The 26,455-nt window shown below is 52.3% G+C and overlaps 1 protein-coding gene across 2 annotated transcripts in view; it reads left to right on the top strand.

Annotated features, from left to right (window-relative positions):
- Window positions 1-26,455, top strand: part of PRKCB (protein kinase C beta) — a 137,556-nt gene that overhangs the window by 88,780 nt on the left and 22,321 nt on the right. For both annotated transcript variants that reach the window (XM_063344486.1, XM_063344485.1), the window contains exons 8-15: window positions 225-321; window positions 6,325-6,471; window positions 13,388-13,561; window positions 18,501-18,592; window positions 19,560-19,622; window positions 21,748-21,886; window positions 25,653-25,733; window positions 26,003-26,110. In XM_063344486.1, coding sequence (XP_063200556.1) covers window positions 225-321; window positions 6,325-6,471; window positions 13,388-13,561; window positions 18,501-18,592; window positions 19,560-19,622; window positions 21,748-21,886; window positions 25,653-25,733; window positions 26,003-26,110 — 901 coding nt within the window. The remainder of the gene's footprint in view (window positions 1-224; window positions 322-6,324; window positions 6,472-13,387; window positions 13,562-18,500; window positions 18,593-19,559; window positions 19,623-21,747; window positions 21,887-25,652; window positions 25,734-26,002; window positions 26,111-26,455) is intronic.

Below are 26,455 nucleotides of genomic sequence, written 5' to 3'. Positions count from 1 at the left end.
CGAAGGACCCCAGAAACAACCTCCACTGGGGTGCGTGGCTGGGAGCTTGCTGAGTGGGACTTTTTGGGGGTGTGAAGTTTGGGAGGGATCTTCTAACCTTGGGGAAGGGTCACCTGGAGGCCGGTACAGCAGAGGCAGAGCTGTGCTGGGAGCGGGAGGTGCGGTCCTGCCCGCCCGTGGTCCTGCTGCCGTCCTGACCCGACGTTCTCGCTGTGTCCCCCCAGGTTTAAGCTGCTGAGCCAGGAGGAGGGGGAGTATTTCAACGTCCCGGTGCCTCCTGAAGGAGAAGAAGGAAACGAGGAGCTGCGGCAGAAGTTTGAGGTGAATTGATTTTTCTTGGGAATTCGGGGGTTTTCCTTGCCACCTGCCTGCCATGCCCTCGGCAAGGGGGTTTCCCTGCGGGGCTTTCCCTGCCAGCTTTTCCCCGGCAGCACGGGGAGCACAGAGCAGAGTCCGGCCCATCACTCCTCCCTCTCCCCGCTTTCCACCTACTCCTGGAGACCTGTGCCCGTGGCCAGTCCTTCCCAAGGCTCTCCATGTCACGCCTGGCTCCCAGGCATGAGCTTTGAGCAGGCTTTCCAGAAGGTAAGTTCTTCAGTTACATTCAGCAAAAAAAAAAAGTCACTCTGAAGATTTGAAGCTTTCCAGCAATGGTTTGGCTACATTAAATAATTAACAAGGACCATATGGGAATGGGAAGTTTGTGATGCGCCCACAAGCGGTTCCTGCCTCGCCGGTGCAGTGCTGGGTCGTGCCACCACACAAGGCTGGTGCTTCCAGGGCAGGGGAGACTGGAGAGACCGTGGGGGCTTCCAGCAGGGATCTGGTCGCTCCTTGGGTGCCTGCAGCTGCGCGGCTCCTCCGGCACGGGGCACACGGAGCAGCATGTGCCAGGAGCACACGCTCCTGGAGCAACCGTGCAGCATCCAAGGAATGGTGGAGAGCTGGGACAGATGAACCAAAGTAATTTTGTAGAGGTTTGCAGAAGAGGATTCAGATACATCAGAAGAGGCAAAAGGATTCAGATACACCAGGAGCTGGAAGCGTAAGACTCATTCACATGCAATTTTCTGATGGGATTGACAGGATGATTCTTAATTGGAGCACACGGAATGAGCCATCCATCTCGCCCTTCTGGAATACTCTCTTCTAATTTGAAAATACAGCGACCTCCCTGCACACGTGTGTGTCTGACTTCATGGTAGAGGCAAGCAGTGGGTTAGCTGGGAAAGGGAACAGTTGTTTCTGATGGAAGAGGAGATGAGAGATATGAAAATGATTCTTTGTCACTTAAGTTGAAAATACAGCAGAGAATATCGCACAATGCAGAGTTACGTGTAATGTTTGCTTGGTGCCTTGTGCTCCACTAAGAGCGGGATTGATTCCGTGTCTGGTACCTGCGGGTAGGAAGGAGTCTGAAATCCCATCGTTTCGAAGAAGTCGTTTCTTCTTACCGCAAAGAAAGCAGCACAGCAAACATCCCCCTTTCATTTGCGTTGTTTCAGGTGACGCCTGTCTTTCTGTTAGGGTTGCGTAATTCAAAATGAGTATTTTGCCAAAAAAGAGAGTTTGTCAAAATGATTATAGTATAGCTAGAAGAGGAGATGCTTCACTTATTATATTTCCAACGGTGTATTCCAATTAAAGAGGGATGAAGATCCTGGATGTCCCAGGATGACCTGACGTGACCGTGCTGCCGCTGTCGGCACGTGCACGTGGTGGTACAGCAGTTCTACCCGCGCTCGGAGGTGCCATATAATAGGATTTGTTCGTCTGTTTTTTCCGTCATGCTGCTGGTTATGAATTAATATAATTAACTAAGATAAATTAAGATATTAATATAATTGGCTTTGGAGCTAATCTCGGAAAGAAACCCTTTCTCAGCTGTTAAATGTCGTGGCAGCCTTTGTACCCTGCCTTGTGCCCTGAGACCGGGCTGGGTTTTTAAGAGGGTGATGCTGAGTATGGTGCTGGGTATCAGCCATCGCTGACGGCGCTTGGCACCGAGGCGTTACTGACACTGCTGGGGCTGCCGGAGGCGTAAACCCGGAGCACTACGGCAATATGTACAATCCAGTGATTTGGTTCTCAGTAGCGTAGGTAATCCATCCTTCCCGTGGTGCACAGCACTACTCCCTCAGCCCGGATAGTGGGGTAATCCGATGAGCCGAGAGTGGAGTCTATGCTAATTGAGCGATGGGCTAATTGATAAGGCCGAGTGACAGCAAGTCAGATGAGCGTCTGAAGGCAGCCCCTAACTTTGTGGGGAAAGCCAGCGGCAGCGGCCGGAGTGCTCAAAGGCAGCAGCGGGGTGCGAGGGCTTGGTGTCGCTGCCAGCACTGGCCTGTGTGGGTGAAAGTGCAGAATACCCCCTCGAGGAAAGCACAATGGGTGCCTGTGAAAAAGCCAAGGGCATAAACGCGATGGGCTTTTCTGAGCCTTATCACACCTGCACTTCCCTGAGGAGCTGGCCCCGGGAAGCTGCTGTCGGCATCCGAGAGCTTCAGGGCTTTGCACTGGTGGCACCACGGATCTGCACGGAGGTGAGATTACCCTGTCAGTCTCTGGAAGGTTTCAGTGATGGTTGGGTCCACCTTCGAGAAGAAATGTCTATTTACTACTCAATAAACCATGGAAGATCTTGCGGAATGATTGATCCAGACAGTACTGAATTATTAGGTCTTTGCCATTTTTCACTGTAGCTAAAGTCCTCCCAGAACCCTAAGAATGAACGTAGCCCATCTGGAGACTTAGATGAAAAGAGCCATACATAAAATAAAATAGTTGCCCTGATGGTTGTCAGCGTGAACTCCATAATCGTAGCACAGGACTGGAGAGTTAGTTCCTTTTTCTCCTTTCCTTTTTTAATCTCACACTTATCTCATTTATATATAACTTTCCTGAATATCCAAAAAAATAAGACAGTTCTAATACAACAGTTGGCGTACAACCAACGGTTGTCAGCTCCGTAAAGAACCGACGGTGTGCTTTTGTTGCATTTTGTGATGTTCCAGTGGTGTTAAAACGGTGTGTATGTTGGAAGTCGGATGATGAGTTGCCTACAGATCAGGAAATACATTGTCCAGAGGTGTCACGTCGCTCTGCCAGGCTACGCCTGTACCTTCACCTTGCGGCGTCTTCCCCTGTTGCATCCTCCTTCGTGAGCGAGTCAGCGTTCCAAGGAAAGAAATCCCTGGCCAGTTGAGCGATGGCTTGTGCTGGTGTCCCGAGGGGCGAGGAGCACCCCGGAGCCTGGTCGTGACGCAGCAGCCGAGGTGCTGCCACGACATTTCAGACCGTAAGGACTAAAAAGAATCCTCCGCATCAATCTGGTTTAGCGCTGCTTGATCCTGCCTGTTCCCGGGCAGCTCCAATCGACAGGACAAAGTTGAGAGGCGTATGACAGGTTTGGATTTCGAGCGGACTTCGCATTGCCACAGCGCCCAGCTGAAAGGGCGGAGGTGTCAGCCTGGATGACACAGAAGATGTACGGATGCTCGCGGAGCTTCGGGATGGAGCCATGTCCCTTCCTGGCAGCCTGCGGTGCCGTTCTTGGCCGAGGTCCCGCTGCTGCGCTTCCTGCAGCCTCCTGTCTGCAGCGGGCATGTCCTGGGCTGGGCAAGAAAGTGTCCTGAGACAAAAGCCCGGCGTGAAGCCTTGCACTACATCGCCTGCCAATTCTGCTCAGTCTTTATCAGCCGCTTGCTGGGACAGCTTGATAGATGCGAACGTCAGCTGCTATTGCATAAATTCAGATGTAGTAAATTAACTATGACAAATGGAGTTGGATAACGAAGGTCAAGTGCTTTTTTTTAAAAAAAAAAAAAAAAAAGTTGTGAGCAGTATTTGGCACGCGTCAGTTGTAAAACTTAAAGAGGTCTTGAGATTGTGTGAGCATCAGGAGTGTATTAAAAAGGGGTTAAAGGACTTCTGTACTCAGAGATAGACATTAGAGACACTCAGTTGCAAAAGCAAGACACTTCACTTGGGGGTGACGGTCCTCGAGTCTCCCCAACTCTTATTCTGGGCTCTTTTCTGGAAAGACCTTTCCTCCTCTTGGCCAAGCCACATGCCGAACCTGTTTTATCAGGGGGGTCGCGTTGTGTTTATATCCTCATCCTGTCTCCTGTGGACGTACCCTGATGCTGCAGATTCAGGTCAAGTGCCAGACCGACTGTGACTGAAGCAGCCCCTCTTCAAACACCGGCTCGGGAGCAGCTGTAGGGACCTGAAGGCTCTCTCACGCTCGGGTGCTGGCTGCTCGCCGGGGTGTCTGCCGGCGCTGCTGGTGATGCTGGGATGAGGCAAATGAAAATCCTCTTCCTTCCCCCTCTTTGTGTTGCTTTTTTCCGCTCTGCTCAGGACGGAAAGCCTTCCCCGGCTTTGGTCAGCATTTCAGGGAGTCCCGTGGCCAGCCCCGGTGCTGCTGGGCTGCAGCCTGCGGGAGGAGGTACATGGGCTCACCTGGAATGGCTGGAACGCAGAGGTGTGCTTTTTGGGTGTCATTTAATAGAAGCATTATATTGCCCTTGAATTTTATTGCAGCTTGTTTTCACAGAGGTTAATTTAGTGTCAAATCTGATCTGACAAGATTGTTTTTCAGCCGCGATAGAGTATTTAGGAAGCTTTCACAGAGTATGACTGTTTTGCCTGCTGATAAGTACACGTTTCTTTGCGGAGATAGCTTTGAAATACAATAGGGTGAGGATTGCTGAAGGCAAAGTTACACAACACAGGGCTGGCTTCGCGGAGACGCAGAGGCTGCTCTTGCTCGGTTGCGCGCGTTTAGATCCCTTTTGGGCCAAGGTCAACGAGCAGCTTTCCGTGGGCGCCAGAGCTAGAGGCAAAGGCTTTGGCTTCATGAATGGCGAAGGGTCAAGTGTTGAGTGCCCGAGGCTGCACACTCTTGTCGCCGGGGATGACGATAAGTAAGATTTTGGTGATTGGGTAAGATTTTGGTGATTGCCACGCTGAACCGCATGGTGGGGCGAGCATCGAACCGGCAAGGACGCTGCTGTTTGTCCCCTGAGCTGGTTGGAAGTACAATGCTCTCAAGGCTGGGTATCCCCTTCTCTTGGGGACGTTGCAAAAGCCTGAAGATTACAATGAGGAAAAAGCCGATATACTTTGGGAGAGGTGACTTTATTTCCTTCTCAACATATGCACTTTTCCCCATGGGAAAGCGAGCGTAGCGTACTGTCTCCGGCAGTAGCAGGTCCCGGTGGCTGTTGGATGATTTCAGCCTCCTCCTTGGGGCAGAGCGGCGTTAGCAACGATGATGTTTGTCAATCCTGGGGGACCATTCCTTTAGTTTTCAGCGCAGGAGTTTTTCAGGTGTTCGTAGGTGCTGCAGGTGACCTTGAATGGAGGATTTTACCAGCACGGAGAACCTTGCGAGAACCAATTAGCAGCAGCAAAGGCTGGGAGATTACTTGTGAGGCTCCTATCTGGAGGAGCTGCGAGCAGCAGCCAAATTGAACTGCTGGAATCGGGTTAATGGAATTTCATGCTAGACTGAGCTCAGTGCAAGCCTTACACTGTCGCATATTTCTAAAAATTAAAACCGAATACATTGTGAGATAGCTTTTTACAAACTGGTTCGGCAAATTAGATAGCCCCTGGACCAATGAGGAGGTGCCGAGCTGCTGATGAGATTTTGTGTTTAAAAATGTGGGGGTTTTGTCAGGCTCCTTAATAAGCAATTGTGGTCGCAGCAGCTTGCGCGATTGCTTGGGGATGCAGGAGGAGCGCTTTCTATTCCGGTTTGTTCAAAATGGATTTGTAGCTTCCTACGTTCAGCCTGAACTGGCACGGGAGTGCAACGCTCTTCGATGTCAGATAGTAAGGGAGGTGGAGCGGGATAAAAAATCCTGTATTTTACCTTAATACGTTTATATTCACCTGTCCTTTTCTGGCGAGGTGAGAGACAGAAGTCAGCCCTGAGAAGAAAAAGCTTATTTAACCCTCAGTTTTCTACGTCAGATGACCTAGAGGACGTTTGGGTTAGCTCCCTGGGCACATTGGCTGTGGGGAGAGGGGTGACGGGGTAATGGGCAGATGCGGTTCCCAGTTGCTGTCGCAGAGATTAACTGGGAACCGGCCACACAGCACGATGTGTTGGGGCTGCTGACGTCTGCAGTGTCCTTCTTGGTGCCATCCTTGTCACCCTTATGGAAAAGGTTCCCGTAGCTCAGGGTAGGGTTTGACCTGGAAAAGAGCTGATTAACGTGGGATTTCAGGAGCACTGGCTGGTTTTGTAACGACCTTTCTCCACACCGTTTTCAGTAATTCTTTCTCTTTTCTCCCCATCCCATCTCTTTGCAGAGAGCCAAGATTGGAACAGGGTCCAAGGCTGCGGATGAGAAGACAACAAATGCCATTTCTAAATTTGACAACAACGGGAGCAGAGATCGGATGAAACTTTCGGATTTCAATTTCCTGATGGTGCTGGGAAAAGGGAGCTTTGGGAAGGTGTGGTACAACATACTCCTTTGCGCTTTCTGCATTTAACACCCGTTTGTGGTATTTCTGAGCCGCGGCCCTGTGGCTACTCCGGTGTGATCTGCCCTTGCTCTGACTGGGAGCACTGGTGTCACGGTAATGGGAGCCCAGTTTGTCAGCTCCCTTCTGGACGGTGTGGCTGCTGTGTCACAGTGATGAAGATCTGAGGGGTCTGATCAGATCACAAAAATCAGATGCTCTTTTTTGGGAAGCAGGGTGCATACTGTGTCTTTAAAGCTCTTCTTTATTGGACCATTTTTTTTTCCTCCAATAATTACAAATATATGTGAACATTTTAATTAACTTTCCAGACCGGTTATAAGTGGTAACAGAATTTCATTCTTCTAGTAATTATGTGACTTGGAACCTTCATTTTTCTTGGGGTCTTGCCAACTTTGTCATGATTGCCATTAGAAATTCCAGTCCTCGGGTGGCTGCTGGGGCTTCACGGCCCGGAGCGGGCAGGAAGGTGGGCTGCTGTTGCTGTGTTTGCTGCCGTGACGGGTGGCTTGAGGCTGCTCTTGATTAGTGAGCTGCCGTAATTGCAGGGAATATCGCTCTGCCTTTGGGCACATCTCTTGGGCGGGCAGCGGAGGCAAGGAGAGAACACCAGGGGAGCGATGCTCACCCATCGCTTGCTGAGCAGAAGGAGTGAACCTGCCTTCCACAGCTGGTACCCGTTCCCTCCTCCAGACTTTTGCTGCTGGCATTCGAGCTCTGGGAGGTCCCAGCCTCTCTAGATGGGTGTTTGCTCCCTTTCTGGAGGTGGAGAGCTTAGAGATCCACTGAAGCGTCTGTGACAGGAGGAGAACGGGGAGTTCCTGATGGTCCCCAGCATCCAGAGCAGCAGCCTGCAGTTCCCCTGCCGGCGATGCTGCCGTTGCTCTGCGTTTTGCATCTTTGCTGCAGGTTGGCAGCCCCGGGGGAGCAGAAAAGCTCCATGCATTGTACCCGTGCTGCTCTCGCTCAGTAATACATACATATTCCCGTTTCTGCATCGTTTTTACCCCTTTTTCTCTCCCTCCCAACACCTAATCCCTTTTAAAGTCTATGCCTGGCATCTGGAAACTGTAGTTGTGATTCCCCACCCCCCCACCCTTCCTCCTTTTAATTTGAGAAACATTAGCAAACTCTTCAGTCGGCATCATGGCTTATATAAGGGAATGTGTGACAGAAACTGTTCCCTGGAACAGAATGTTATAAATATGCTAATTAGTGCTTATTAAAACAGCATGTTGGTTCCTACGGTTGGATGCAGCCTCACCCTCACGTGTGCCTGCGCCTGGCTGGGGAGCGCTCCCCCGGGTCCCCTCCTGCCTCCCCGCCGTCCCGCTGCCCGTCCCGCCGGCGCGGGGACACCCGGGTGGCACGGGGACACCCAGATGGCAGGGCGGAGGGTACCCGGCCGCAGGGCCCTGCTGTACGGGAGGCTTTGCTACCTGCTTGTTGTACACGCACACGGCGGTGACAGATGTTTCGTAGAATCATGGAATGTGTTGGGGTGGAAGGGACCTTTAAAGGCCATCTAGTCCAACCCTCCTGCAATGAGCAGGGACATCTCCAGTTAGATCAAGTTGCTCAGAGCCCCGTCCAGCCTGACCTGGAATGTTTCCAGGGATGGGGCATCTCCCACCTCTCTGGGCAACCTGGGCCAGCGTTTCACCACTCAGAGTAAATTTCTTCCTAATATCTAATCTAAATCTCCCCTCTTCCAGTTTAAAACTGTTACCCCTTGTCCTATGGCTCCACTCCCTGATAACGAGTCCCTTCCCATCCTTCCTGTAGCCCCTTTAGGGATAGAAGGGGCTCTAAGGTCTCCCTGGAGCCTTCTCTTCTCCAGGCTGAACCCCCCCAACTCTCTCAGTCGGCTCCAGCCCTTGGAGCATCTTCGTGGCCTCTTCTGGAGCAAAGGAGAGGCAGGAGCTGGGCAGAGGTGCACAGCAGGTTCCCTGCCCTTGGCGTGCCCAGCAGCCGGTGCTCCGTGGCCGACATCCTTCCCCAAGGCTGGCACCGCCTGCTCCCGTGCTTGGCTGTGAGCTGCCAGCCTCCCCCCTCCCAGCCCCTGCTGCTGCCGTTCAGGCTGTGAGAGCTCTTGGAGTATAATCACACTGTTTTAGTGAGTCTTTGTCTTGGGAATAAGCTCATTAACCCTTTGGCATCAATAGCTTAGATTTACGGCTTAGTATCTTTCTCTCTCCGCCACTGTGGCCGTCCAGGGTCGGGAGTACCTATGTGTTGGCCTCGATGGAGTTTAATAAACTTGCTTTCTCTACATCCAGCATCAGAATATCTCCAGTTATTATGCTGGAGCATTCCCAAACAAATACTCTATATTACAGGAATAAATCAAGTAAAATATCAGCTTTTTCTGCACCAAAAAAAAAAAAAATTTAAAAAAAAAAAAGAAGGCAGTTTACTTTCCAGAGAGTGAGCTGGCAGATGGAGGTCCCCACAGAGCCAGGCGTCGAGGTTTAGGCGATGGAAAATAGCTCTGGTTTGGAAAATAGCTCAGAGACAGGGGCTCGGGTGCGCGTGGTCCCGGCTCGGCGTGTTCAGCCCCAGGGCGCAGGGTGACCCTCCGTGCTCCTTGGTGGCCTCGGGGCTTCGTGGCCGGGGGGTCCGTAGGAGCTGCCGGGAGCTGTAACTGGTGGCAGTCCCCCGCTGGGCTGGCACGGGGAGGGGAGATGTTCCTGACTGAAGAAGGCAGCGCTTGGCACAGCCCACCCTGCGTTTGCTTCGCTGTAATATAAATAGAGGAAAGTTAAATTATGTGGCTTGCTCATATTTTTGCAGCTAATCAATCTGTCATGCTATCAAGCTGTCAATCTTTTCTGGGGGTTTTATGGTGTTTTTCTGAGTGGGGCTGATTCTTTTGCCTCTGCAGTTTTGGATTAGAGTGTGATGGGAGACGATTTTCGTGTCCCATGATAATCTTCAAGCTGTAAAATGCTTTTCTCTCCTCTCTTGGTATGAAACGTGGCAGAGGGGCTGGCGGTTGGTGCATTCGGGCAGGGACTCGGTGTCTTGGACTTGCAGAGCTGCGCTGTAGCCCCTGGGCGCGTGGTGAGCTTTGGGTGTCCTCTCCCTCCTTCACCAACGTGCATCTTGTTCAGAGTGTTTCCAAACTGCGCCGGGTGCGTTCGTGTGTTTGAATCCTTTTGTGTTTACGATGCAGTGGGTCCCAATTTTTTTTCTTTATCATTATCAGGCTCTGCTGAAGCCTGCTCATCGGGTGGCTGTCCTTCTCCTGAGATTTCAGGAGCAGTCACCATAGGAACTGCCATGCCAGCGTGCTGGAGCCAGCCCTCCGCCAGCCCCTGGCACACCGAGAGCAGCGAGCTGGGAGCAGGCTCAGCTGGACGGGCTGTGGCCCCGCACCACAAGCTGTCGCATTGGCACCGCGCTGGCACCGCACCGCCGAGCTGCCGCGGGCATGGTCGGAGGGAGACGGCGTCGAGGACGGTCACATAACGTCCCCCTCAAGGATGCGATCGACCCTGTCTCCTGCTTGGGGAACAGGCCAAGTCTGCGAGCGCTTGTGCAGGCTTCATGCCTGTCACTCAGGGTGCAGAAGGTATTTTCTCAATTGGCCGCAGACCAGAGCCTGCAGTCTCTTCTGCATATGCAAATTCGCAGTGATTACAAGCATCCTGCCCGGCATTAGTCGGGATGCGCACTTCTGGAGCTGCTCGCTCCGCCAGCCCAGATGTGAGAAGGCAATGTAGTGACGTGGCAGCATCCCTCTGCGCTCCCCCAGCCACACGCTCTCCCGCTCGGCCTCTCCGCTGAGGGCGTCGCGCAGATGATTTTTAGGCAGCTGCAAAGTCCTTTTGCTTCTTAGGTTTCAGTAAAGCAGGGCTGGTTGGCTCAGCCGTGGTTCGGGATTGCCGTGTCCCCGGGACACTACTGCACGAAACATTTACAGTCCGTGTATGCTCGAGAGCGGTTTTTTGCATTTAATGTGGTACAGCAGCCAAGCTCTGCCTCTCGCCGCAGGGACCCAGCGCGCTGGGGTGGTGGTAGCCGCGTCCCTGGTCGGGTTGGAATCACCCACTGACATCTTGGTGGCACCCACCGCGCTCTCTCTGGGGTTCCCTCCCATGCGGGACAGGCTCCCGTTGCCGTGGCGGAGTTTGGCTCCCCTGCGGTGTCGTTTAATACAGCCGAACCCCCTTTGCCAGCAGCTGGTTTTTACCTTTACATTCCATCTGCGTCTACCCCCTGGGAAGTCTCCTGGGGTGTTTATCCCCAAACACGCTCCACCAACAGCCCACTCTCCCCTGCAAAATGTCTGGAGAAGCACCAGGATGCTTCCCGAGCCCTGCCTGGCACTGCCATCCCTCTGACTCTGAAGGGGGCTCCTGCTGCCTCCCCCTCCCTGGCACGGTCCCTTTGGGGCAGTAGCAGATGCCGGGCTCAGATTCCCTGGTTTAGATCCTTCTTCTCTGCAACGGTTATGGATAGCGAGGCAGGTCTGTATGTAATTGATACTGCATATAAACCGCTTATTCCCGGGTAACAGGCTTCGTCTTCCCACAAACTCTGTTCTTGGAGTGGTCGCTTTTCCACCAGTTTTGAACTGCTGAAGCCCATCTGCTTTTATCACTTAAAAACCAGCCCTGTATTTTAGCCCCTGGGCACGGCGACTCGTAAATCTTAACCCCCTGTAAAAACAGTGAAGGCGAATGGAGGCAGGGAACTGAAAGGGTTCAGTTTGTGCCAAATGGCGAGGGAGGGCAGAGGTGCCACCCCGTCCCGCGGCTGCACCGGGCTGTCCCTGCCCGTGTCGCTCCTGCCAGCCCAGCTCCTCCGTTCGGTGCGAAGGGCTCTTGCGAGACACGCCAGGGAGCTGGAAAGGATGAAGCGCAAACCTGGTCCCAGTTGCTGTGCCGTGCTGGGCTGCGTCACAGCAGCGCGCCGAGCTTTCCTCAAACATCAGCGAGTAAATAAATCAGTTACTGAAGTCGCCGGCGCGCTGTCGCTCTGCTTTGTAGCCCTGCCGAGGGGTGAGTGCGGCGTGTGGCCGCTGCGATCCCGGCCCCGCTGATGAAAATGTAAATGTCAGTGGCTTCTCCAAAGCACTTGGCACGGAGGAGCCCCAATGCCTTTCCCAGCTAATCCTGACGAGCAGCGTGTCAAGGACAGCCAGCCTCTCCAGGGCCGCGGCCAAGCGCCCGCAACGAGCCAGAGCCACACGCTTTCCAAAAGCACTTTTCCTCTTGCACTGCTGTTTTCACTCGAACAAGTGGGTGGGCAACAAGGACCTCGGTCCTCGGGCTGCATCCCCTGCCGTGTCCCTAGTCCTCGGGCTGTGTCCCCTGCCTTGTCCCCAGTCCTCGGGCTGCGTCCCCTGCCTTGTCCCCAGTCCTTGCGCTGTGTCCCCTGCCTTGTTCCCAGTCCTCGCGCTGTGTCCCCTGCCTTGTCCCTAGTCCTCGCGCTGTGTACCCTGCCATGTCCCCAGTCCTCGGGCTGTGTCCCCTGCCGTGTCCCCAGTCCTCGCGCTGTGTCCCCTGCCATGTCCCTAGTCCTCGGGCTGTGTCCCCTGCCTTATTCCCAATCCTCGGGCTGTGTCCCCTGCCGTGTCCCCAGTCCTCGCGCTCTGTCCCCTGCCTTGTCCCCAGTCCTCGCGCTGTGTCCCCTGCCGTGTCCCCAGTCCTCGCGCTGTGTCCCCTGCCTTGCTGCCCCGGGGCTGGCAGGCTGCTGCCCTGTCCCCAGACCCCAGAGAGGGCTGCTCTGCCCCAGCTGTGGCGCCCCGGGGAGTCTCGGGGCTCTGCAGGGCGCCGGGCAGGCTGTGATGGGGAGCGCGGGGCTCCAGCGCTGTGTCGTCTGCCTGGGGCTGACAGGAGGGTTAATCCTGCTCTCCTGAGTGTCTCAAAAGTCATCTGAGACCCGCTCGCGTTCCCTCTGCCAATCTGCTGCAGTCCGAAGTGCATTGCAGTTCCGCCCTATTGATGTTGACTTCTCGTAATTTATTTTCAAAACATCCGAACTGCTGTTCCTGATGTGACTGGAGCATTTCTGCAGACTCTTTCAAATGGAAAGCTATTCGTTTCCACTGAGCGCTCGAATCTAACATGATGAGAGAGTGCGAGGAGGGAAAACGGGAAGCAAAGTGTGCTTTCAGAGTCCGTTTATTTTGCTGGCAGCCCGAGGAGCGGCTCACACTGATGGAGCGTGGTGGAGCGGCCTGGGGATCCTCACTGGGGCTGGTGGGATTAATGAGGGAAATTTGCACCAGCAGAAGCAGTGCATCCCGTTTCTTGTAATAAATAAACTTGCAAATGGGAGAAACTCGTTTAAAATGGGAGGTTGGGTGGATTCTTCTGGATGAGAGGGGCTTTGGCTGAGTGATGGACCGGCACGTAATTGGGTTTTGATCACTGTGCACATTGCGGGGCGGGAGGGTGTGTAAGGCGGAGAAAATCTTGCTGTTTTTTCTTATTATTGGCTAGATACTGACTCTTTTCCACTTCTAAGTTTTTACCACTTCATAATTTGATGGACTCTGCGTTCGAACTCTTGACGCCTTCCCCCAATGGTGCTTGCACCCCGAGGGTGCCGAACCGGAGCCAAACTTGGGAAGAAAAGGTGGTGAAAGGTGATCTGTGGCTCAGACATTGGCAAACCCTTCGGGCTGGGTTCCTCGAGGTGATTAGGTGGCGAGGAAGTAGATACGTTACTTGTTAGATTTAGGGTTCCTAAATACTTTTGGAAATAGCCCTGGTAGCTTTCTGCATCATTTGGCACCTAAATCTCTTTTCAGGGTTATAAAGGGAGCCGCAGGACAATAAGCAAGCCATTATTTTTAACTGTTGGCTGTGGCAACCTAGAATCACTGCAGATCCACGTTTTCCTTCATCCTGCGCGTGTCCTCTCCCTCGTGCAGGTGATGCTGGCGGAGAGGAAGGGCACGGACGAGCTCTACGCCGTTAAGATCTTGAAGAAGGACGTCGTTATCCAGGACGATGACGTCGAGTGCACGATGGTTGAAAAACGCGTCCTGGCTCTCTCCGGGAAGCCTCCGTTCCTGACCCAGCTCCACTCCTGCTTTCAGACGATGGTAAGTGCCGGTGCCGCAGCCTGTCCCTGGGCAAAGGGCGGAGGGGACAGTCACTGGGTTTCAGTGGTGAGTTTGTGGGCAGAAACCCTCTTCAAGAGACCCATTGTCACAGTTATCTGTGCCTTTCTGCGGGGCTGCAGGGCGCCTGGGAGCCGTGTGGGCAGAGCTGTAGGGACTTCTGCCCTGGTCACGTACTGTAGCTTCTCTAAAACATGCCTTTGCTTTTATTCACGTTTCTTTTCTGGGTATACATCACTTACACTTGCAAAAGCAGCCATGTATTTTCTGCCTTGGCAGCGTCACAGCTCGTCTAATTTGCTTGCAGAAGTGCCTCCACGAACAAAACGTGTGTGTGTTAAACCGGAGGCGGCGATGTACAATATCTGCACCCCCGAGGTTTTTTTTCATCAGGGAGCTGCTGATGGCGTTAGGCGTGATATCCCAGCCCCTCCGGTGCCTGCCCCCCCCCAAGCCCCTGATGTCCGTTATGATTCGATCGCGAAGTGCTGCGCTTTTTCTCAAAAACCTGAGTAAGAGAGTGAAACCCAATACAAACCGCAGGAAATTCAGTTTGAAAGGGGCACGCAATTGAGTTTGTGGAAATCAGAAGCGGGGAAGGGGACAAGGGGACATTTAAAGCAATCTCTGCCCAGCCGTCGAGCAACCTGTGAATGAAAATGTCCAGGTACGTGTCAGCGGGAGCAGGGAGAGGGAATCAGCAGAGTCCTTTAGAACGATGACAATGCTATCCAGGAGGATTACATTTTAATATTATCCCAGAAATTTCATTTACCAAACACATTCAGTGTATTTAAAGCCGGCGGACCGGCTTTGCAGCGCAGTAATCAAAATGTGGCAGGAGAAGCTATTTCACACAGCATCTCTCTGGCATCTGAAGTGAGTCAGCGCGGGATTATTCCTGGCAGACCTATAGTAGCTTAATAGTAATCGTATTTGTAATGTAATCAAAATGTATAGCAGGGTGTATTATCAAAGGCTGGCACAAAGCACTTTGATTTCTGGAAGCCCAGTCCGGAGCACACTTCTCAGCCGGGGCTCTTAGTTCAGCCACTGGTGGGAGAGAGAAAAGCCCAAAATCTGCATTTTAAAAGAGTAAGTGAGGATGAGGAATGAGAGCGCTTCTACCTGGGTCTGAAGGACGAGAAACCCCGTGCTGGTGCAGCTGAGGGATCTTGGGGTGCTCTGCCTCAAAAAGAGCCTGGGTCAGAGCCTGGGCTCCCGGGATGGGGGGTGAGCCAGGTGTCCCCGGGTGTCCCCAGGTGTCCCCAGGTGAGCCGTGACCTCCCTTCCCTCTGGGGGAGCGACAGTGACAGTGAGAAATGGTAAATAACGGGTGGATGGGGAACTCGGCTGTCGTCCTGGCTTCCACTCTCGTTCACAGTGGGGATTCAGGCAGGAGGTGGACCAAATGAGTGGTTAATTAGAAGGCGGCAGGCGTTGGAAGGAGCCCTGGGAGCTGGGCCTCGGCTGCCCGAGGAAGGGCGTGCGTGTTTTACCAGCTCCATGCAAGCCTCTGCAGGGGGTATTTCCAGATCTGTGACTTGCTGTTGCTCAGTGAGTTTGGATGCTCCAGACTTGGACAGACCCGGTCCTTTTCTACCATAGACAGGAACCAGGACAGCTTTCCGTATCCATCCCTCTCTTCCAGCCTGTAGGCTGGCCAGCCATCTGCTGCTTTATTCGTGACATTTTTTTTTTCTCTGAAGCACCAGCATTCTCTTCCCCACCCAAATGAGGAAAGCTCCAATCCTGCTTTTAGAGCTCAGCTGGCTGTTTCAAGAGACCGTCTTTTTAATATTCTTCCTTCTTGAAGTTGATCGATATATTTAGGAAACAGCTGCAAACGAGCACGATATTGCTTTGCTTTCCAGTGGCTGTCACGGGACGAGTAGTGTGACGGTGGCTGCTGAAGGTGACTTTGCCTGCCCCGCGCGTTACTGCTGAACTGGACTGACGCCTTGGCAGCGGCAGTCGTTTACAGAGGGGTGTGCTCTGAAATTCCCAGTCATAGAATCATAGAATCATAGAATCATAGAATCATAGAATCATAGGGTTGGAAGGGACCTCTGGAGATCATCTAGTCCAACCCCCCTGCCAGAGCAGGGTCACCTAGAGCAGGTTACACAGGAACACGTCCAGGTGGGTTTTGAATGTCTCCAGAGATGGAGACTCCACCACCTCTCTGGGCAGCCTGTTCCAGTGCTCTGCCACCCTCAGGGTAAAGAAGTTCCTCCTCATGTTTAGGTGGAACTTCCTATGTTCCAGTTTGTGCCCATTGCCTCTTGTCCTGTCCCCGGGCACCACTGAAAAGAGCCTCGCCCCATCGTCCTGACACCCACCCTTTAAGTATTTATAAGCGTTGATAAGGTCACCCCTCAGACGTCTTTTTTCCAGACTGAAGAGACCCAAATCCCTCAGCCTTTCCTCATAAGAGAGGTGTTCCAGTCCCCTAATCATCCTCGTAGCCCTCCGCTGCACCCTTTCCAGCAGTTCCCTGTCCCTCTTGAACCGGGGAGCCCAGAACTGGACACAGTACTCCAGGTGCGGTCTCACCAAGGCAGAGTAGAGGGGGAGGATGACCTCCCTTGACCTGCTGGCCACGCTCCTCTTGATGCACCCCAGGATGCCATTGGCCTTCTTGGCCACAAGGGCACATTGCTGACTCATGGTCATCCTGTTGTCCACCAGGACTCCCAGGTCTCTTTCCACAGAGCTGCTCTCCAGCAGGTCAGCACCCAACCTGTACTGGTGCATGGGGTTGTTCCTCCCCAGGTGCAGCACCCTACACTTGCCCTTGTTGAATTTCATAAGGTTTCTCTCTGCCCAGATCTCCAACCTGTCCAGGTCTCTCTGTATGGCGGCACAGCCTTCCGGTGTGTCAGCCACCCCACCCAGCTTGGTGTCATCAGCAAACTTGCTGAGGGTGCACTCTATCCCCTCATCCAGGTCATTGATGAATATGTTGAACAGGACTGGACCCAGTACTGACCCCTGGGGAACACCACTCGTCACTGGTCTCCAACTAGACTCTGTGCCCCTAATCACAACCCTCTGAGCTCTATCTTTCAACCAGTTTTCTATCCACCCCACTGTCCATTCATCTAACCCACACTTCCTAAGCTTCCCTATGAGGATGCTGTGGGAGACCGTGTCAAACGCCTTGCTTAAGTCAAGGTAGACCACATCTACCGCCCTCCCCTCATCTATCCATCTAGTCATGCCATCAGTCATCTGATAAGCCGAAATCTCTTTTCTATGCCACCAGTGCCACATGTTTTACATAGCCTGATTGCCCCTTCAGTACTGTATTTAGTTACCTTTGAGGCCGCCCCGCTGTCAGGGTGCGCTGTGCTGCTCCTGGGGTGGAGGAGCTGATTACCCAAATTACTCCGTAGCCCTTATTATGGTAATGCTCACATTTGCATATCTTCTGGCCTCCTGGTCCTTACTATCTTAAAAGCAAGGCAAGATTTATTTAAGGAGGAAATGAAGAATGGGCAATATTATGAATTATTATGCAATACTGCGCACCTGAAGCCCTCACGAAGCTCCAGCCTTTGTGTCTTTTCTTTCATGGCCGAGGGCTGGGGTGAGCCCGGGGGTGTCTTTGGGCTCCCACGTGTCGAGGGCCCACAACTGGTTTGTGAAGGCTGTAGAAAAGTGCTGGTCATAAGAAGGGTGACTGAGGGCTGGTGTCACGCGGGTCTTTGCTGTTCCCATCCATAACCAACAGGTCGGAGCACGGATGTCTGCTGGCAGGGGGGACCCACTCGGATGGCAGTCTGTGTCCCTCTCCTGCGTGCACTCCGGTGGTCTCTCCCTCCCCGAGAAACGGTCTAGGTTGGTGGGTTTTGGCAGTCTTGCCCAATTTTCTTCACAGCCATTTCCCATTAAAAAAAGCGCTGTGCAACATCAGAGGAAAGTGGCATTTCAAGGGCACGGATTCCCCAGGGTAAAGGTGTCGCTGGTGTGGTGTGGTGTCCCCGGGGACAGCGTGGGCCAGAGAAATACACATCGCTTCAGAAGCTTACTTGGGAATTTCTTAGGTCCACACCTATGTGGCTGCCATACTGGGGTGCTTTAATCTGGAGAGTCTTAATTAATGAAAGCAAAGTGTGTTTTACACATTAGAGGCAAAGTCAGTGTGTGCTTGTAGGTGGCTGTGATTGCACCTACTAGCAAGTGTTTTAATTGATTCAAAGTCACTGAATGACCTGTTTGTTCTACTCTTAACAATTTCTTAATTAATTAACCATGTGTGAACATTAAGTGCACCCTCAGACCGGGCTGGGAGGAGCGAGGAGAAGGGATGCAGCCTCCTCCTGCATCCCCGGCTTGGCAGGGGGCTGCTGGGTGCCCTGGGGGCATGTGTATCCCCGGCACTGCCGCAGGCTGCTCCCGGGGAGAGGGTGAGACTGGTGAGCTGGGAACGTCGCACGTCCCTCCTGGTGCTTGGCCAAGTCGTACCGGTCATTGCCTGCGCACGGAGGCTGGTCCCCAAAGGAACCGCTCACCTCCCTTGTGTGTCTCTTCGCTGGAGCCCTGCGGTGCCTGGGGAAATACCAGCAAGGAGGTGTCGGATCAAACACCCTGCGAAATGGGCTCAGTGAGGAAGGAGAGCAAATTTTATTAATGCGAAGTGAAAAACCTCTTTTTATTCCTCCACTTGCCTTCTCCCTGGGATCTGTCTGCAAAGGTGCAGAGCTTAAGTCCAGAGTGTTTCAAAGGAATTACTATATCTGTCTTATGGACTCCATATAAACACGAGCTCCACCTGCACCCCTTGGGGGATGATAATTGTATTGCCATGAAAAATATAGGCTGGAGCTGCCAGTTGCCTTGGTCCTTATTTCTGACCCCTGCGGCTCCCTGCTCTAATAATTCTGCTGCTAATTGTTTGCTTTTTTTTTTTCTTTAGGATCGCTTGTATTTTGTGATGGAATACGTGAATGGTGGGGACTTAATGTACCAGATCCAGCAGGTTGGGAGGTTTAAAGAGCCGCATGCTGTGTAAGTTCAGTAGCCCTAGTATGGCACCTTCAGGGTAGGTATTTGATGTACCTTTGTCGTATAGCTGGAGGTATAGTCCAAGCCACAGGCTTTCGTGGTGCCAGTCCTGGGCAGAAAGGGAGGGGAAAGGAAGGCCAGCAGGAATCGGAAAATGCAGGATGATTCTTTGCCTGGTGCCAAGGATGCTGGTGCCTCCAGCTCTTCTTTGGGATACTGCACATGTTGATCGATAGGTAAATAATCGACCTTCATAAAAGCAGCAGGCAGAAAGTTTCGGAGGCTTCCTGGGAGACACCGGCAGCAGCTGGTAAGCTCCCAGCCGCTGTGCCGCCAGCGCGTCTCTGTTCTGCCCCGGGCCCATCCCCAGGGTGTAAAAGGGACGTTGGGTCTTTGGCTCCTCTGCTGGGGTTGCCAACCCGAGCGTTAACGGGTGGCTTTTGGCTCCTGTGCTCCTTAATCTGGACAGAGCAGAATGTGGTTGTGAAAGCCTTCATATGCTTAAATAAAAAACACAAAGAGTGAGCAGAGCCTGGGTGGGTTTGAACTGGTGTTTTGCGCTCTGCCAGAGTCCTCGGAGACCTAGAATATTCTTTAAAGGAAGCGGTGGCAGTGCATGTTATCTCCCTGGCCTCCCCGAGATGACAGATAACTTTTCAAGCCGCATTGCCGGCGCACAGTAACGAACAGCCATAGATCCCAGCTCCCGCTTAATGAGAATTTGCGTAACAAGAAGTGACAGCCCCCTGCTAGCCCACAGCAACCGGATCGCATCCCTGCCCGATACGAGCAGAGGGCGGGTTGTGCCATTCTCGTGTGATACTTGTCTGGTATTTTTATGTTGTGGCTGTCGTTATCCTTTGGTCATGTACGCCCAACGCGTTTCCTTTAGAGCGATTGGATTTGAAAGGTTTTCATTTTGATTCATCTCGTTTAATTATCAGTCTTCGCTTTAAATCTTTCGTTTCAGATTCTACGCGGCAGAAATAGCCATCGGCCTCTTCTTCCTGCAGAGCAAAGGCATCATTTATCGGTAGGTGAGCAAGTTCCTCCTTCCACTCTTCTCCGGAGAACTCCAGCCGGAGCAATGTAAGGACCGCGATGCTCGGCAGGGCTCTGCCCCCTGCTAGTGCCACGCGTGGGCTCCGGCAGCTGCCTGCCGGGTGTGCACACCCGAAACGGGGCTGGGGGCCTCGTAGTGTCACAGAATCACAGAATGGCAGGGGTTGGAAGGGACCTTCGGAGGTCATCTGGCCCAACCCCCTGCCAAAGCAGGCTCACCCAGAGCAGGTTGGACAGGAACGCATCCAGGCGGGTTTTGGATATCTCCGGAGAAGGAGACTCCATGAACTCTCTCGTGTCACTGGTTTTTGAGGAGGTTCTTGTCTTTGTCCCCATTTTAGAGGAAGGCAGCTTTGGTTTCTCTCTTGCCTCTGTTTCATGCGTTTCTCGCCGTACGACACAAATGCTCGCTGGCAGCATGGACCAGTTCCGAGCCACGTACTTTGCCGCAGGGCACTATTTTCTTACCATTACCACTAGAGTAAGTGCTTATGAATGGCTTGTTCTGAGATCTGCAGTGCAAGTCTGTCACTTCTGGTTCAGACGTTATAACTTCTTTTCCATTCACAATATAACTGTAGCATCCAGAGTTAGCCAGGTTATTGCCAGTGCCGGACCGGACTCTGAGGCTGCTGGATAAGCGCTGAAACTTGTGTACCACTGCTCTTCCCCGCTCGGGAGTATTCTCAGAGCCCAAGGTAGAGCAGAGCATCCTAATGAGTGTCAGATACCATTAAGCGCTTTGCAAAAAGAAATGCCAGCTGTGCTACTGAAGTTATGAGAAGCTGAAGCCTGTTCCAAAGATGAAAGAAGTGGAGCAAACCTGACACAAGGGATGTTTTTTGCCATCAGCCGCTACAGAGAGATTCTAGGTCTGCCGGTCCCCAGTGCCCCTTCTTCCTTCCTTCCTCCGAATCCGAATCCAGGCTCGTGTCCGTCTCCCTTTGGCCCGTCAGGGTTCTAAGCACTGACACAATAATTGGAAAAAACAGTCTTAAAAACCAGCAAGCTGTAGTAAATTATGCTGTTCCTTTTACTGGGCTCTTACTTGACAGAGTTAAGCCTCCTGCACCGTGCAGCCCCACGGCTCTGCTGAGCAGGCTCTTCCCTGCGGGGGGTTCCAGCCGGGGGTCTCTAAAAAGAGGGTGACACAGACACCGTGTGCCCTTCCTGCCAGCTCCGAGCCGTGCCACGTGCCCCTTTGCTCTTCACCAGCAGACCAGCGGCGTGCAGCCGGGCAGAGCTGCGGAGACCTGGCCGATGGGCGAGCTGGGCACAGCTTCTGCCTGCCACCCGTGTGCCGCTCTGTCACCTGCCTTGTCACCTAATGTCGCCCTCAGGCAAAGGAAGTCTTGCAGGCATGCTCCGATATTGAAATGGAGACCTCCGAGTAATGCGTTACTGTAGAGAACGTAAGCCAGGAATGGCCCAGAATCACAGAACTGCGTGGCAATTACATGGCCGATAATATATAATTTGCACCCGAAATACTGAGTGTTTGCTCCAAAACTGTCCTTCAGGCTGGAGCACCCACCTCTGGAGGGACTGGTCAGGGCTGGGAGTCAGACCGGGAGCTCTACAGCTGAAACTGTCTCCACAGTTTGTGCTAAAGAGCAAAATTCCTGCAGGGTTTGGATATAACTAACAGATACTCTGCGGATGTGGATCAGAGGGAAAGACGGTTGATTTCTATTTTCATGGGGCAGCGTAGCACAGGTGATGCAGGGCCTTCTGCTGAGCAGGTACTTCTTCATTGCTGGTGAGCTTTGATTTTCACCCGATTTTCATAGGAGCAAAAAAAATAATCAATTAAACCCGTCTCCCTGCTAGATGAGAGAGTTTTCTGTTGTATGCCTAAAAGCGGTTTCCCCAGCATGGTGTTCCTGGGGGTTAAAAGTAAAATAAACACTTCATCCTGACAGATCTCTGACTTATTTGTACTCCTTTCCCCAAACGTTATCCTACAAAGAGTCTGGGTGTGAGACGAAGCCAGAGCTCGCTCGCCGGAGAGCTCCTGGAGTCGGGAGATTTGTCTCTTTGCTGGGGGTGGCTTCACGTGCGGTCATTTGTGGCATTGCTTTGCTTTCTCTTTGTAGGGACCTGAAGCTGGACAACGTGATGCTGGATAGCGAGGGGCACATAAAGATCGCAGACTTCGGCATGTGCAAGGAGAACATCTGGGACGGGGTGACTACCAAGACCTTCTGCGGCACTCCGGACTACATTGCACCTGAGGTAGGAGGTGGAGAAAGGCGGTAGATGTTCCGTGCGTGTTTCAGCAGCCTGATGCTCTTTTCCATGGGATGACTTGGCTTTGGACGGATTTCTGAGAGAAACAGGGGCATTAAGGAATCCACTGTCAGCCTGGAAAGTTCATCCCCTCAGTGCTGTCCATCCCCCTGAAAGCTACAGCTACCTTTAAGGAAGTGGTGATGCTGGATCCGCCTCTCTGCACGGCTGTGTGCCCTGCTTCTTCCTCAAAGTACAGAAAATCCTCCGTGCTCGTCTCCCTGCACTGTGTTTTTTCCCTCTCTGGGTGTTTTTCCCACATCTGTGCCACCGGCGTCCTCGTGCCTGTCTGATCCTTGGCGCGCTCAAACCCACCAGGGGCTGCTCCTCACGCCCTTCCTTGCTTCTGGAAAAGATGAGCTCGGGAGCTCGGCTTTGCCCCTCGCCACCTGTGACAGCCGCTTCCAGCACAACGTGACCGGTGGGGAAAAAAATGAATTATTCGTGGATAATATTTCCATGTGAAGTGGAAATCTTTAGATCTCTCCATCTTGCTACTTGCAGCAAAGGGCTGTGTGCCTGATGAGCTGAAGCTCCCTATCTACACCTCTAGATTGCTCCAAAATTATTTTGCATTTGGTTATTACTTATGTGATGGAGTCGCGTGTGACACTTACATGAAGTGCTATATGGGTGCAATTTAATGTCAGATTTGTGAAATTCAGGTAGGTAGGTATTCCCAAATGCCTGTTCCCTTAACATAAAAATATCCCTCTAAAATCTTCTCACTCTGCTGAATTTTCAATGATGAGATTAATATTTATTCAGTTAAATATTTTAGAGAAAGAGGTTCTTTTTGCTAGGACATAGGTAGATGCTAAACTACGTGGTGTTTTGCTGCAGCCAGAGAGGTTTCTAATTAGGCGTTCAAATGTGTGTTACATATCCTCATCCTGCCAAGATTAATATTGGTGTCCTGTTGGTACGTAGCTCAGCTGCTGTGTGTGATTAATACTCTTTCAAAGCAGGACAAATGACCAGTTCTCTTGGTATTTGCCTGAGCATTATCACTTAAACTCTTATTTTCTTCTGCTCGGTCTAATTTTTTTATTTTTTTTTTTCTGTCCAAAAGAAAGAAGATGGGAAATTAGGATGCAGATCACTATGGTACGCAGGAATGGTGTTAAAGCTACCAGGGGGTCTCAAAAAGAGTGAATATTCACATCCCCTACTTTGCAAATAGAAAAAGGGGGTATGTGGTCCTGGCGTGGTCTCCTGCTGGGTGGCCAAGCCCACGGGGGGGTCCCTGGTTGTAGCTCCACTCCAGGGCCCTTCTGCTGGACCATGCTTCCTCCCGCTAGGAAGCTGCAGTGTTCTCAAGCCAGCATGTCTTCAGGGTAAAAATGTCCTGCGATTTGCTTGACCCATTTTCAGGGCTTTTTCTATTCTGAGGTACAGCTCTGCGTGCCAAGGTGACAGGTACTGAACGCAAAGGACCCCGCGTGTAGAATTTCCTCTGAACAAAACGTGTTCTTCAGCTGTTGGGTTTTGACCTTCCCTAACGTGCAGTCGGCGACTTCAATTTACAGAGACTGCTTTTCTGCAAGGATTTCTTCTAAGTACTGTTTTCTTTTAAAAGCCTTTATGGTGTGAAGAGTTCACACCTACATTTCCCAGAGCACTCGTAAATCATCTAAAGAACAAGTGGGAGGAACTTCAAGTGCGCTCGGTCGAGGAATTTCAGAGCTGAAACTGGACGTTTGGTCTCAGTGGGAAGGGTCAGGCCTGACCGCAGGACGCTGTCAAGGCTCTCAGAGTTGCGTCACCACATTTGGATGTGTGGCTGGACCAGGACGAGGACAGAAGAGAAGACTGGCGTCAGTCTTTCTTGTTCTCTAGTCATGCTTTGGTGCTGTTACTTCCGCAGGATGGAACTCGTCTCTTCCTGGGTTGGGTGGTAGCACTTGGCCTGCATCTTGATGTACCTCCTGGGCAGATCCTGTTGGACGCTGCAGAGGTCTTCTGCAAGAATAGAAGTGGCTGAAGATGAGGACTCTGGAGGTTGCAGGCATTGCCCACAGCCATAGAATCATGGAATGTGTTGGGTTGGAAGGGACCTTTAAAGGTCGTCTAGTCCAACCCCCCTGCAGTCAGCAGGGACATCTTCAACTAGATCAGGTTGCTCAGAGCCTCATCAAGCCTGGCCTTGAATGTCTCCAGAGATGGGGCCTCCACCACCTCTCTGGGCAACCTGGGCCAGTGTCTCACCACCTTCATTGCAAAGAACTTCTTCCATGGAGCCATGAGACCAGAGCCTTTCTCAGGAGCAGGGGGAGCAACATCAGGAGCAGGCCTCTGGGGCCGGATTGCTGTGGACATTCTCCTGTGATTAGCGTCCGATTTGCATTTGTACTCAAGTAGAGGAGTCTTTGCAGAATAGAATTCTGTAATTTGGATGAATAAATCGTGTAATTGTTTTGCGTTAAGTGACAGATGGCAAAGCCCAAGGCCTGTCAAACCCCAAACGCTGAAATGACGCCCAGCAGCAGCAACCGGAGCTTGAAAGGCCCTTCAAAGCAGAAAGGTGCCTGCGGGAGCCCGGCTCCTTCTGTGGCCCCTGGGTTGGACCTGTCACTGCTGTTGGGTGGGCTGGGGGGTGGCGGGACTGAAGGCAAGGAAGGAGGGGGCTGGCTTCTGGCAGCAGCCCCTGGCCAAAGGTGCCGACGTGAGGTCTCTCTGCACGCTTGTGCCGAGGGACACGGAGAGCTGAGCAACAGAGGTGCCATGGGACCCAGAGCTGGGTCCGTTTCTCCACCAACCACTTGTTTGTCAGCAGGGTTTTGCTAACGGGGACCGACCCCCTTGCTGGGTTCAGCTGTAGGTGCCCCAAGCCACCGACACGCGCGGGGCTGGGGGGGGGAGGTCACCTGCTCCACGGAGGCAGAAGTACCTGCTCCACAACCTCCACGGAGGTCGCCTGCTCCAGAGGCTGGCTCTGCCGCAGGGCCGTACGGTTATGAAATTCAGGGTGTTTCCGATTTCGCTGAGTAAATCGTGGGAAAATGCAAAAATTCACGTCTTGGTGCCTTATCCAAAATAAATGTTGATTTTCTTAAATTTAAAAACAAACAAACAAAAAGCCCCAAAGTTACATCCTAACTCCAAGTTAAATCCTAACAGGTTGCTCAGGTAAGGGCAGGGCCATCGGTTATTAGGTAATTTTGTGAGAGATGTTCTGCAATAAATAATAGAAAGCAAACTGGCAGCCTGGAATGCAGAGGGTATCGAGTACCCATATGCTGCAAGTCTGTTTTAAAGGGCCACGTACCATCCACGGAGTGTGTTGTTATTTCAAACCAACTGCACCGAAGTCAGCGGGGAAAAAAAAAATAAATCCCAAAGCGCATCGGGGTAAGCAAGAACGGCTGCTGCTCCTTTTCCCATGTGCCTTGCTGTGATGAGTCTGTAAGAGCACAACAAATATGCTAAAATTTCCTCTGAATCAGAATGAATCTCTCTCAGATCACAGTGAATATTCTGTGGTTTTGTTCCTAATATTTAGTGCACATTTGAGAGCTGGTGATTTTTTAAAGTCGCTGAACCTTTTGCCTATTGCGTGTTCTGTTTATAATTGCGATTTCCCACCATTCAGGGACTGATGTCTCGGTAAATAACTTTGTCCTTTTGACCCCAACTACAGCTTGAAATTAGTTTGCGTTGGGCCAACAGGTTAAAAATGGGAGTGTAATCCTGCTGTTTGTGTTGTTTTCAGATAATTGCTTATCAGCCCTATGGGAAGTCCGTGGATTGGTGGGCATTTGGAGTCCTGCTCTATGAAATGTTAGCTGGCCAGGTAATTGAATTTTAATTGATTCCTATGGGATTGTGTTAAATTCCATTGCGAACATATGCCGATGTGTAATTTGTTTTGTTGCTGGCACACGGCGGGGTGCCGTCTTCTCGGTGCTGGAGATGAAGCCGTGGACGCAGCCCCGGGGACTGCGATGCTGAGCCACGAGTCAGCGCACGCCGCAGACGGGGCTGCCGTCATGGCTGAGGATCAGCGAACAGAGGCTCAAAGATCAAGGAAATGCCGCTGAAGCTCTGTTTGCTTTGCTTTAGGCTCCCTTTGAGGGAGAGGATGAAGACGAGCTCTTCCAGTCCATCATGGAGCACAACGTAGCCTACCCCAAGTCCATGTCCAAGGAGGCAGTGGCGATCTGCAAAGGGGTAAGGGTTTTTGGTTTCTGGGAGGAGGGAGGAGCGCAGCCGGTGGGTGCAGTGCTGTCCGTGCACCTCCAGCAGTCCTACACCCACGGGGGACCCAAACCCCTCCTTGTCCCCCTTGTCCCCCTTGCCCTCCTCGCTCTGCTCTGGGCTGCAGCCTCCCAGCGCCGGGGGAATCTGGCAAAACTCCATCCTCTCTGCTCCTAGAACCACAACTTGCACTACTTTGCGTATAGGTACTAAAAACATTTTAAAACAACACCCAGATCCTTCCTGTGCCGTTACGCTACGCGGGTAGGACTTGTGGGCTGGGCTGTCTCTGCTCAGGTGAAGGGCAAGAGAAAATGG

The sequence above is a fragment of the Chroicocephalus ridibundus genome, chromosome 8 (assembly GCF_963924245.1).
Source record: "Chroicocephalus ridibundus chromosome 8, bChrRid1.1, whole genome shotgun sequence".
In the NCBI taxonomy this organism is placed as follows: domain Eukaryota; kingdom Metazoa; phylum Chordata; class Aves; order Charadriiformes; family Laridae; genus Chroicocephalus; species Chroicocephalus ridibundus.
Note: the sequence above shows the minus strand (reverse complement) of the source record. Positions and strands in the feature narration are given on the sequence as shown.